Consider the following 13,012-nt stretch of genomic DNA (forward strand, 5'->3'; position numbering starts at 1 on the left):
AATGCAATTAATGTGACTAAAGAAAGAACAACAAAAAGATATCATTATTATCGTCTCTTTTTTTATCATCTCATCCAGAGGGACGACTCGTGACCAGCGATGAGTATCGTGCGCCGTCCAAAACCCTAGAGAGAGGCAGAGAGAGTGGGGGCTCCAAAAACTGAGAGAAACAGGAAAAAAAATAAAAATAAAAAATTTAAATCCACAGTTATCTACCCATTTCCTCCTCAAAGCTCTGAGACCAGCGTCAAGAGGGTATCGCTACGCCATAATACAAAGCCTTTTTTTTCTTCAAGTTGGAATCCTCTACTCTGAACACGACTGCTTGAAGGTCTTCTCTCTCCTCCACCAATTTTTTCTTATTTATTTACTAGAAAAGTAACTTTTTATTTTTATTTTTAATTTTTTTTAATTTTCTGATTTGGGTTATGGTGTTGGGAATTGGGAATCTGGAGTGCTACGGGAGATCCTGAGGGATTTTGTGTTATTTGCTTTTACGTGATATCTTGGGATCTGGTGGTGGTGTTTCTTTGTTCTGTGTGGGTGGCACGGTATGGGTTTTGTGGTATTGATGTCCTGGTTTTTTGGTTTCGTTATATTTGGTTGTGATGCGTGATTTGGGTTTGTCTCTGGTAATGCGTTTGTTACTGTGATTTTGTCTGGCTGTTTCTGAGGCCTGCGGGTGTTGACTGCTTGATTTGTGTAACTGGGTTGTTCTGGATTTTGAAGATAACATTCTGTCTGTTTAGCGCCTCTGTTTCTTTCACGTGGCTGGTGGTGATGTGGTTGGCTGCTAAAGAATATATCATTTAAGACAATAACACTGTCTTCTTCCACACATTCGTGCCCTTTTTTCTTTGGTTGATATCTTTGTTTGTTTTTTGCTACTCCCAGATTGCTATTCTAGTTACTAAATTGTTACCTGAACTAGTGAAGGCTTGTTATGTTCTTTTCAATATTCATTCTCAGGAATTCTGTTATTGAAATGTGTCCATAAGTGGAAATTGTTATGGTCTTGGCCATCATCTTTAAATTGAAGAAGTAAAAAATGGGGAGCTCAATAATGTTTGGTGAAGAGGTCATGTTCATCCTACTTCTAAGGAAAGGAAAGGAAGTGAAATGAAATTTCAGCCTTTGGAAAATGGACCCCCTCTGTATTGGTGGGTGACAATATTCCTTTGCGTTCCAAACAGGGGTGGTACCACACTGTTTTGGATAGACCTATTCTTTTACCATTGTTCTGCACCTTCAAATTTTCTTGACCACATTGTTTGTAATTCTATGATAAGCATTAAACCACTATGTAATTCCCCAACTCATCCGTCATGATAATTACTCTGTTCTATAGAAAAATAATGTGAAATTCATGAACTCAAGTGGTTAGATTAATGTTTTAGCGAGTATTTAAAAGGTTTGGAATTCCTATGGCTACCAACTCCATGTTTGATCTTCTATGCTTGTTTAAACTTGTGTTTTCTGATTGCCAGTTGTATAGTCACATGGAACATGGATGGCCTTGTATCCATTTACTATATTTTTGCGTTAATAAAGTAGAAGTTTAATCCAAAGTTTCTTCAACCTCGAGCTACCTGTTGCCTCTATTCTTGTTCAAATCTACTTTATTATGCTTCATTGGATGTCCGTATCTTTACCAATTTGTTTAAGTTTTGTAATTTTAAGCACACATACTTCTTGTGGTTGTTGGAAAGGTTTGTTGCATATATCCTTGATCCTAACAATTGAATATTTATCCTCTAAAACTAGTGGCCTCTTGGATTCTTGAAGACTTCTTATGCTATCTCATATAAGGGGACAAATTTAAAGTAAACATATTATGGAAGCATTGAAGCTAAAATAAGACAGTAACATGATGAATTGGATTTCTTATGTACTGTCAGACCTGTAACCATGATGGAGATTTTCCATTCCCAAGAGGCTCCTAGGGTCAAAAGTTGAAGCAGGTTTGGAACAGGAGCTCAAGGGTCTAAAGTGATGCCCAAGAGGCTGATACCTTGACTTTCACCTCTGTTGAGGTAGAGGCTATCTTGATTCATTGTTTACTCGTGGGCAAAACCAAATTCTAAGACTATAGTCTAGATTTGTGACAGAAATGGCTTGCATGGTTTGATATTTGGAAGATATTTGCTTGCTATTATTATGTGGGACTTAGAAGTATTGATTCATTCTCTTGAATGGAAGTTTATGGATGGCAATGCCCAGCTGGAAAGTGATAATACTGCTTAAGCCCCTTCCTAACTAAGACAGTTGCAAGACTGATACGATGGCCTGGATAAAATGTTGTATAGCACTGGGCTCATTTTGGGGTCCAAATTGGCTTCTAAGTGGACTGCCATTTGCTGAACCTACAGGGTGTATTATGAGTGGCCTTGTAAATAGATGGATGTTTGAATGCTTTAGGATATTATTTGATTTATGTTGAGAACTATTCTTTCCTTGTTTTCAAATTTAGTTTAGAAATCATACTTTTCTTTTTTAAGAAGTTTGGTCAAGATTCCACAGTTGTATTTCCAATTTAGATATATATATTTGAACTATTTGGAATGTTAAGCCTTTTACATTGCAATTAGAGAAGGTATCTATCCAAAAATAAAAGAATAAAAAATAAAAGCAAAAAATATTGCATTTAGACAAGGTGGCCAAGATTGTATAAGTTATACATGTCTATGACTTTGGACAGTGCTTCCTCTTCTTTGTTGGAATGATGAAGCAATTATTTTTTCATTTTACTTTTCTATCTGTTTCTATTTCTCTCTTTACTAGATCCCTTCTTGTTCTGATTGAAGTTGATTTTTATAAACTGGTCTACATTATTTTTTTTTTTGTGTAAGGCTAGTTTATGAAGTATCGTTCTATATTTTCTTTATGCTATATTTCCATTATGCAAAATACTATGTCATATTTATGATCATATATGATAAAAAAAATGTCTGCAATTGGTGTGGTAAATTTGCAGATGGAAGTTCAAAATCTTGAACATGGCAATATAATTGAAATTCATGGAGATGTGCCAACTGTAGAAACGAGCCTAAGCAGAAGTAAGATATGTGAGGGAGCAACATGTGGATTCTCAGATGCTAAAACAATTTCCAAGGATGACAAAGAGCGTGCAGCATCCATGAAGAAACTTTTGATAGCAGTTGTACTGTGTATCATTTTCATGAGTGTTGAAGTTGCTGGAGGTATTAAAGCCAACAGTCTTGCAATTTTAACGGATGCAGCTCATCTGTTGTCAGATGTTGCTGCCTTTGCTATCTCTTTGTTCTCGCTTTGGGCAGCAGGATGGGAAGCGACTCCACGTCAATCTTATGGTTTCTTCAGGATTGAGATACTTGGTGCACTGGTTTCCATCCAGATGATATGGCTTCTTGCTGGGATCCTCGTATATGAAGCTGTTGCAAGAATTATCCATGATACAGGTGAAGTCCAGGGCTTTCTTATGTTTATTGTTGCTGCCTTTGGTCTAGTTGTTAATGTTGTTATGGCTCTCCTTCTCGGTCATGATCATGCTCATGGGCATGGTGGACATGATCACGGGCATGGTGGGCACGATCATGGGCATGGTGGACATGATCATGGACATAGCAATGAGGATCATAATAACAGGCACCGGTATGGGATAAAAATTACCACACATGATCACCATCATGAGGAAAATTTCCAACACAGTGATGACCACCATCATGCTCATGAAGCTGGTCTCATGGCACCTCTGCTTGAGGGTTCTTCTGAGGGTGAACATAAGGTGAAGGGTGGAGTTAAGCAAAAGACACAGCGGAATATCAATGTACAGGGGGCGTATCTTCATGTACTTGGGGATTCCATCCAGAGCATTGGTGTAATGATTGGTGGTGCAATCATCTGGTATAAACCTGAGTGGAAGATTATTGACCTGATATGCACTCTCATATTCTCAGCAATTGTTCTGGGCACAACAATCAGGATGCTGCGGAACATTCTGGAGGTTCTGATGGAGAGCACACCGAGAGAGATTGATGCAACAAGGCTTGAGAAAGGTCTCTGTGAGATGGATGAGGTAGTTGCAATTCATGAATTGCACATCTGGGCCATAACTGTAGGGAAGGTGTTATTAGCTTGCCATGTCAAAATAAAGCCGGAAGCTGATGCTGACATGGTGCTAGACAAAGTTATAGACTACATCAGAAGGGAGTATAACATCAGCCATGTGACCATTCAGATAGAGCGTGAGTAGATGCTTAGATGGGTATGACTGCTCATAGGTATGGCTGTGTGCTTCCAGGGAGGGGAAAGCGAGAGGGGGGTTGGGGATGTCTCTTTTTAAACCTTCTAATTCTTTTTAAGAGTAAATATAATTTCAGCTGGTAAGTCATTACTGTGGACTTATGTCCCTTTTGATTTTCAATTTAAATTTTGTCTTATCTAGTGTTTCGCCATGTGGGAATCCTTACAGTTGAATCTATTCTCATACCCAGCTATTGTTACAGAGCTGCTGGTATGTGAGTAGTTTTATGGAGTTTTGATCTGTGGATGAAAAACTTCCTGCTCAGATGAGAAATTCTCTGCTTGGGGACATAGTGAAAGAATCAGGAAGATACATGCAACAGCATGTTACATCCTTCATGGAATTCAACCACTGAAGTTATAACTTATAAGCATAGCATGCCACTTTGGAAGAAGAAAATCCAGCTTCTTTTTCTAAATTTGCAAATTCTACTTGTGTCTTCTCCTTTTGACCAGGTTCATATTCATCGTAACCAAATCAAATTGGAATGTGCATTGAACAACTCTTGGTTCAGGGCCTTCTGAGATGACCAAATCCACCACAATCACTTATCCATTGTCTGATAATGCTTCCTAGCAATTTCTAAGTAGCTTCAAGCAGTGCTCATCCTTCCCGCTGTGAATTATCCAGTTTTATTTGTAACACTCTAAGCTGATGTCCTTGATAGTGGGGTGCTATGATCATACAAGTGTAATAGGACATCAGGGTGGTTGTGGGCGGGGAGGTGGTATGCAACCTCTGAAGGGGAGAGAAGTGCCCCTAGTCCAGCCCTCCTTATGATCTCCAGCATACCCAGATCCATGGCTGCTTTCAACAACATAAGCAGTACTGATGCGTGATGCGCTTGCCAATTTTATAGCATACTGGCAGTGACTGTCTTCCTCTTCCTCAGCTGATGTTACCATCTGGCTTTCCTTGGAATCCATGGGGCTTCAGTGCCAAACAGAGAAGTTCGAGTTGGGATTGAGAAATACTTTTCAACTCTACAAACCTGAATGTTTCAATTGCCACTAAATTTCACTCTTAGGCGGCTTCACTTTGACTAGTACTCAACGTGCAAACATTTCAGCTTTCTGGAATATCTTTCAATGTCATTCTAAAAGACTCGATATTCTTTCCAAAACATTTATTTATGTCATTTTAAAAGAAAAACAAATTGACACATAAATAAAAAAGAAAATTATTTGCATCAAGGATTACTTGGGAGTAGAATCTGAAGGAACAAAAATCTGTCCCCGTGGACCGTGTATAGCATCCAGGATGGATCCTCCTGTGCATTATCGAGAGGAGTCCGACCCATACTGGTCTTTGGTTTAACAGTCATCCTTCTGAGCGGTTGCAACAAAATAAAAAAAGTCATTGTTGCTTCCCTTCGTCTTCGCTACGGACATATAAATGTTTTGGTTGTCATCCTTAGTCCGTCCTTGTCCTTGTGTAGAAGGGATGAGTATTTCACCTGTCTCTTATCCTAAAAGGGTGCTTGCAAAAGTCAAGATGCTATCATCACCTGGGGACCATAGATAGGTATCTACCAACCCAAAGAGAATAAATCAATGAATCAATGATTCATTGGTTGGTTCGTAGTTATACATACATAATCAGCTTAGAATATCCTCTATCATCGTCTTTTCTCCCCTTTGATTTTCCTCTGCAACTTGAGTGTTAACTTGATGTAGAAGAGGGATCCATCAGATAAACAAAGTCTGGTATTTCACACTGCTTGCAGGCAGACAGTAGAGTAGCGACAATTGTTAGTGAATGAGCATAGAGGAGGTTTTAGAGGAAGAGCTTGTTGGAAGATTGTTGTTCCAACTTCCAACGGGAGATTGATAAGGAGGTGGAGTGAAAGGAGTTGAGACATTCTGAATAAAGTTAGTAAGGATTAAGCAAATAATTTCAGCAGGGTAGCATCCAAATGTTAAAAGGGGTATCCCATAATCAGGGCCCAAGCAGAGATCATGGGACCTATTCTAATGAAGTAGAGATCATCCATGGGACCATTTAGATGGAACATGAATAAATGGCAAGGGGGGGACTGATTAGTCATAGATATGGTGTTGTATATCTAGGGAGGGGGGGTGTGGGGTGGGGGAAGGGGATGTCAGAATCTGTAAAAAAAAAAAAAAACTAGAACTTGTAGGGAAAAAATAAATAATTTGAGAGTTAAGAATTGAAGGAAGACACATATCTATTTCACAAAAGAGAATGCCTATTTATAGGCTTACAACCAAATGAAAATTGCAAAAAAACTCAGCTACTATAAGATTTTATTGGCACTACTTCTACTAACTGAAAACAGAAATTATGGAGCAAGAATCTGATATGAAACAATAACAAAGATTAAGTCTAACTAAGACTTTTTCAAACTTCAGAGGCAAACTCTCATGAGTTCTAACACTCCTCCTTGAGATGTGCCTTGGACATGCCAAACTTCAACCTTAGGAACTCCAACCTTGATTTAGGAAGTGCCTTAGTCTTTATGTCAGCAAGTTGCACATCAGTTGAGCAATAATGCAGCTTGACAAGTGAATTCTTTTCAGTTTCCCTTATAGAGTGAAATTTTACATTTATGTGCTTGGTCCTACCATGTTGGACATGATTTTGAGCAATGAAAATGGTTGACTTGTTGTCACAGTAAAGCTCTGTTGGTGAGCTTTGTTCATGGCCTAGATCAGCAAGCAATTTCCTTAACCATATTCTTTGATTTGCAGCAATTGCTAAGGAGATATACTCACCTTTTGCAGTTGATTGTGCCACTACTTCTTGTTTTCTTGAATTTCAGCAAATGACGCTTGAACCGATTGTAAATACATAACCTGAAAATCAGCATAGCCATCTAGCTTAACTCCTTCTGTCTTTAAATACCAGATGCCAAGATTTGTTGTACCTCTAACATACTTCAGCACCCTTTTTGCAACTCCCATGTGAACATTGTTAGGTGAACTCATGAATCTTGAAAGCAAACCAGCTAGAAACATCAAGTCAGGTCTGGTTGCTGTTAAGTATAGTAGGCTGCCTACCAAGCTTCTATATGCAGAGGGTTCCTCAAGTTTCTCACCATCTTTCTTTGAAATTTTCTCATTTTGTGCCAATGGAGTTGCTACTTCTTTGCATGATTCTAGCTTGAATTTCTTGAGAATATCAACAACATATTTTCTTTGTGAAATAAAGATACCCGAGTTGCATTGGTATATTTCGATTCCAAGGAATTAGTTCATGATGCCAAGGTCAGACATCTCAAATACATCTTGCATTTCCATTTTGAACTCAACCAGCAATCATACATTGCTTCCAGTCACTAGCATGTCATCAACATAAAGTGACACTACCAATTGCAAACCATCCTCATTTTGTTTCAAATACAAAGTAGCTTCATTTTCACTCCTCCTAAATTCAAGTTGGATTAGGTGAGAGTCAATTATGCTATACCAGGCCCTTGGTGCTTGCTTCAAACCCTAGAAAGCCTTGTGCAGCTTGTACACTTTGTGTTCATGCTCAGTAACCTCAAAGCCTTCTGGTTGTTGAACACAAATTTCTTCAAGAAGTATACCATTTAGAAAAGCTGACTTGACATCTAAATGGTACACTTTCCATCCTATTTGACTAGCAAATGCAAGTAGTAGCCTTATAGTGTCATGTCTGGCTACTGGTGCAAATGTATCACCATAGTCCACTCCAGCAACTTGAGCAAAACCCTTCACAACCAATCTAGCCCTGTGCTTCAAGATTGAACCATTTGAATTGAATTTGGTTCTGAAAACCCATTTTACACCAATTGCCTTCTTAGTTTCAGGTAATTCTATCAACTTCCAAGTTCCATCTCTTTCAATAACATCAATTTAAGCTTTCATAGCCTTAATCCATTCTGGAAATCTTGCATCTTCTGTGTAACATGTAGGCTCAACATGTACAAGATTGCACCTCACATACACATCATATAATGGCCTTACCTTAAGCACTGGTGTGTTTAAAGTTGCTTCAACATCAAGTGGATCTTCAATACTTATACTTTCTACTGCTGGTTTAAGAATAGATGGAGTGGTTTGATCACATTTATGAACTTTCTTCAAGTCCCAATTCCAGTAGGAATTTTCATCAAAGTGCACATCTCTACTTATCACAATTTTCATTTTACTCAAGCTATAAATTTTGTAACCTTTTGATTCTATTGCATACCCAACAAAAACACCTTTCTCAACTCTTTCATCAAGCTTGCCTCTCTTGATAGATGACACATGAAGGTAACACAATGAGCCAAACACTTTCAGGTGCTTGACAGATGGTTTTACACCAGACCATGCCTCTATTGGTGTTTTTCTCTGAACAGACTTAGTCAGTAGTCTATTAAGCAAATATACTGAGGTGCTAACTACTTCAGCCCATAGAAGCTTTGGTAACTTCTTCTCGAATAGCATGCACCTTGCCATCTCCATTACCGTTCTGTTCTTCCTCTCAGAGAGTCCATTTTGCTGCAATGAGTATGGATCTGTCAGCTAGTGTATAATTCCAGCTTCTTGACAAAAAACATTGAACTCTTTTGAGGTATATTCACCTCCATTATCAATTCTGAGAACCTTAACCTTTTGGCCACTTTGAGTTTCAACCATTTTCTTGAAGCTTTTGAACACAAAGAGCACTTGTGATTTGGTTTTTAGAAAATAAACCCAAGTCATTCTACTAAAATCATCAATAAATAGTGCAAAATATACATTGTTGCTCAATGAGGCTATGCTCATTAGTCCACAAATATTTGAATGAACTAATTCCAGCTTGTGAGTAGCTCTCTTGGACATATTTTAAGGGAATGACTTGCGGTGTTGCTTCCGTAGCTCACAACTTTCACAAGTTTGAGCATTAACTATGATTTCAGGCATATTTTCAACCATACCAACTTCTTGCATGAACTTCAGTGACTTCAAGTTGAAATGACCATATCTTTTGTGCCAAACAACACTCTCATCAATCTTGGCACTTAAGACATGACCTTCAATTAAATCAAGCTTCAAATAAAAGCTATTTCCATTTATTTTAATTTTTGCTATCTCTGTTCCATGTACATCAGTGATAAAACAAAAATTTTCTATAAAAGGGATTGCATATCCATTTCTTAGCATTTGTGTAACACTAAGAAGATTTTGATCTAGTTCTGGAATGTAAAGTACATTAGTGACAATTTTTGTACCTCTCTTGGTGCTGATAGCAATTGTCCATTTTCCTTTGGCTTGCACAACTTCACCATTTCCCAACTTGACCTTTGGTTGAACTGATCTGTCAATGAAGGTAAAAATTGACAGATGTTTGGTCATGTGACTGGTGTAACCACTGTCAATGAGCCAAGCATTCAGTTCATGAGAACTGAGTGCTTGTGATGCCATAAATAATTGCTCATCATCATTTTTGTTTTCTTCAATCACATTTGCATATTGTTGTGTTTGCTACTAAGATTTTTTTTTTTTGTTCTGTAATACTTCTCACTGTGGCCAAGTTTATTGCAGAAATTACAATTAAAAGAAGGTTTACCTTTGTACTAACAATCTTTCTCAGCATGGTTGGTTCTGCTACAATGAGAGCAAGATGAAAATTTTTTTTTCTTGAAGATCCTTTAGCTTTTCGTTTGTTGTTCTTGAAGAACTTCTTTCCTTGCAGGTTTCCAAAACTCTTTCCCTTATGATTTGCTTGAAAAGCACCTTCAGTAGCTTCATCACCTCTCATTAAGACCCTTTGCTCCTGTGCATAAAGCTTGTTGGTTAACCTACTAGAATAATCTTTCACAGATTCGCTGTCTTTCATCTTCATCAACTCACTCTCTCTTCAATGTGAAGAGCCTGACAGTTTTGACTTTGTCACTGCCCTCAAATTCATCTTGGAGCTTGTCCCATACCTGTTTAGGTGTTTCAAGATCCATGATTTTGGTGAAGATGTGGTCTGCAAGTCCTGAATGTAGGCAGGTGATGGCTTTGTCTTTCTTGAGTTTTTTCTCCTCATATGCTTTCATCTGAGCAACTGTAGGATTTGCTCCCAATGGTGGTGGATCAGCTTCAGACATCACAACATTCCACAAACCTTAAGACCTTAAGTAAATCCTCATCTTGACAACCCAAATGTGATAGTGTTCACCATTAAACACTAGAATTATAGAGGAAGTATTGATGAAAGTAGACATGTTTCACAGTTGTCTGAAAAACAAAATAAATCACTCAACCTCACTGTGTTTAGCACTCAAAACACTCAAAGAAACTTTGCCTCATAGCCCGTAGGAACAGAGCTCTGATACCACTATCAAAATCTATAAAAAAAAAAACTAGAACTTGCAAGGAAAAAATAAATAATTTGAGAGTTAAGAATCGAAGGAAGGCACACATCTATTTCACAAATGAGAATGCCTATTTATAGGCTTACAACCAAACGGAAATTGCAAAAAAATCTCAGCTACTGTTATATTTTATTGACAATATTTCTACTCACTAAAAACAGAAAATTATGGAGCAAGAATCTGATATGAAACAATATATAACAAAGACTAAGTCTAACTACCACTTTTTCAAACTTCAGAGAGAAACTCCCATGAGTTCTAACAGGGGAGGGGATGTCTCTTTTCAACCTTCTAGGCCTCTTCAACATTTGAGTGGCCTTTTTGGCCCTTCGATTTTACATAGCTGATGATATCTGAGTGATTTTTTTTGGTTTTTAGTTTGTTTACAGTATAAGAAACACAATCTGCTGAGATGATAAAAAAATGGTGAAATGTGCTTCAGTTCAATACCGATCAAGCCTACATTCTTCTTCCAACAACCCTCATTTCCCTATATTACTAGTATCAAAACTTACAACAATCCTCATTTCTCTATATTACTATCATGATAAAATCATGCTACATCTTTTTATGGAATTCCACCAGTGAGAAACTATAAGCACAGCCGGCCACTTTGGTACTGAAAAATCCAGCTTCTTTTGCTAATTCTGCAAATTCTTTTTCTGTCCTCTCCTTCCCATCAGGGTTCAAATTCATCATAAACAAATCAAGCTGATATGTGCTTTTCACCTGAGCGCTTGGTTCGGGGGCATCTGGGATCACCGCATCCACCACAATGACTTTTCCATTGTCTGGTAATGCATGGTAGCAATTCCTTAGTAGCTTCACGCAGTGCTCATCACTCCAACTGTGAAGTATATTCTGTTTCATTCGAAACACTCAGTCAGATTAGTCAAAAGCATTCCATTATTTGACTTCTATCCACATTTCTCATCCATGTTATGGAAAGAAACTACTCTAAGTTGATTTTGGTTTTGAAAATTGAAAACTGACCTTCATGAAGATGGCATCTCCTTTTGGAACGCTTGTGAACATATCCCCTGCAACATGCTCAATGCCTGCAACAAGATTATCCTTTTCCTTTCAGTTCACAGTGTGAAATTACTTTGATTGAACTGAACAATATGGCCAAGTAGCAGATGGGATATGTGATCCATACCAGGGTAAGAGGGCAACTTCTCTATAACAGGGGCCAAATCGAAGTTGATACCCTTGATGGAAGGATACCTGGAAACGATGAAATTGAGGACACTGCCGTTGCCTCCAGCCACGTCCACCAATGATTTTAGACCTTCAAAACCTTTGTAAGTTTCCAGGATTTTGTTCATGAACATTGGGATGTAGTCCCTGTTGGAGGCCTTGAGCATCTCGAAGAACCTGGCATCCTTCCCCACATAATCAATGGCATCCATTCCGTAGGATCTTTTAAATGGCAGTCCCCCTTCCAGAACTGCATCTTTAAGATGGTGCCTGTTATGGAAGATTTTCACATTAAAGTTTGAAGTAATAAGGAGATGATGACGATGAAGTAATAGGATTATGTGAATCTAATTACCAGATATCCACTGTGACCTTGTCCTGAATGGTTCGTAGGTAAATAGCCAGCGAAACTCCATCTTGGTTTGGGACGAAGTATTTGGCCACGGGTGCTAAACCATAGAGCCTATGGACCTTGCCATCACGGTGGGTGTCAAGAGAGTAAGTAAGAATGGAATGGCTAGCCAAAAGGCGGAGGATGCGATCAAGTGCAAAAGGGGCATCAGGGTTGTGGGTGGGGATGTGGGATGCGATCTCTGAAGGGGAGAGAAGTGCCCCTGGTCCAGCCCTCCCTATGATGTCCAGCACACCCAGCTCCAAGGCTGCTTTCAACACCATAGGCAGTACAGATGCGCTTACCAATTGCATAGCATACTCGCGGTGGCTGTCTTCCTCTTCCTCGGTTGATGATACCATCTGCCTTTTTTCCATGGGGCTTCAGTGCCAAACAGAGAACTTCAGGATGGTATTGACAATTCTTTTAACTCTACAATCTTGTTCACAGAAACTTGGCCGTATGTACATGTATATATATCACAATCAAAACTTGGTTGTTTAAATTGGCACGGCTCTAACTTGTTCAATCGCAGTGAAAAGTCTATTTCTACTGCTGGGATTTCAATCTTGGCTACCTTGACTTCTCCAGGAAATCTTGCCATGTCATACTAAAAGATACGCTAATCTTTCTAGAACATCTCCCCGTGTCACCCTAACATACAGAAAAGTTAGAAAATAAACTGATAACCATTAATGCATAAGAAATTGGATTTTTGATAAGAGAACGAAAGTTTTTTAAAATAATGTCTAAATTACCGTGGTAAAAAAAAGAATTTTCAAATTTACGTAGATGAGGAGAGAGAATAAATTTGTAAGTGAGAAAT

The 13,012-nt window shown here is 38.4% G+C and overlaps 2 protein-coding genes across 2 annotated transcripts; one reads left to right on the plus strand and one right to left on the minus strand.

Moving 5' to 3' along the window:
- The first annotated feature begins 19 nt into the window (after positions 1–19).
- Positions 20–4,422, plus strand: LOC100241107 (metal tolerance protein 1). The gene is made up of 2 exons (XM_002278267.4): positions 20–331; positions 2,975–4,422. Exon 2 carries the CDS (start codon positions 2,975–2,977, stop codon positions 4,229–4,231), a length of 1,257 nt encoding a protein of 418 aa, XP_002278303.1. The 5' UTR covers positions 20–331; the 3' UTR covers positions 4,232–4,422.
- A 6,586-nt stretch (positions 4,423–11,008) lies between these two features.
- Positions 11,009–12,761, minus strand: LOC100232921 (caffeic acid 3-O-methyltransferase). Its single transcript, XM_010662020.3, has 4 exons — positions 12,151–12,761; positions 11,755–12,065; positions 11,589–11,653; positions 11,009–11,456 (listed from the first exon to the last, which is right to left on the minus strand). Exons 1-4 carry the CDS (start codon positions 12,561–12,563, stop codon positions 11,154–11,156), a joined length of 1,092 nt encoding a protein of 363 aa, XP_010660322.1. The 5' UTR covers positions 12,564–12,761; the 3' UTR covers positions 11,009–11,153.
- Between the last annotated feature and the right edge of the window lie 251 nt (positions 12,762–13,012).

This window comes from Vitis vinifera, chromosome 2, assembly GCF_030704535.1.
Source record: "Vitis vinifera cultivar Pinot Noir 40024 chromosome 2, ASM3070453v1".
NCBI lineage: Eukaryota > Viridiplantae > Streptophyta > Magnoliopsida > Vitales > Vitaceae > Vitis > Vitis vinifera.

What these genes read in the sequence shown, in the direction of transcription:
- LOC100241107 (XM_002278267.4), top strand. Translation starts at nt 2,975, where the DNA reads ATGGAAGTTCAAAATCTTGAACATGGCAATATAATTGAAATTCATGGA.
- LOC100232921 (XM_010662020.3), bottom strand. Translation starts at nt 12,563, where the DNA reads ATGGAAAAAAGGCAGATGGTATCATCAACCGAGGAAGAGGAAGACAGC. An exon ending in AAGGTCACAGTGGATATCTG is followed by an intron (nt 12,066 to 12,150) that starts GTAATTAGATTC and finishes CTTCCATAACAG; the next exon opens with GCACCATCTTAAAGATGCAG. An exon ending in GAGATGCCATCTTCATGAAG is followed by an intron (nt 11,457 to 11,588) that starts GTCAGTTTTCAA and finishes CGAATGAAACAG; the next exon opens with AATATACTTCACAGTTGGAG.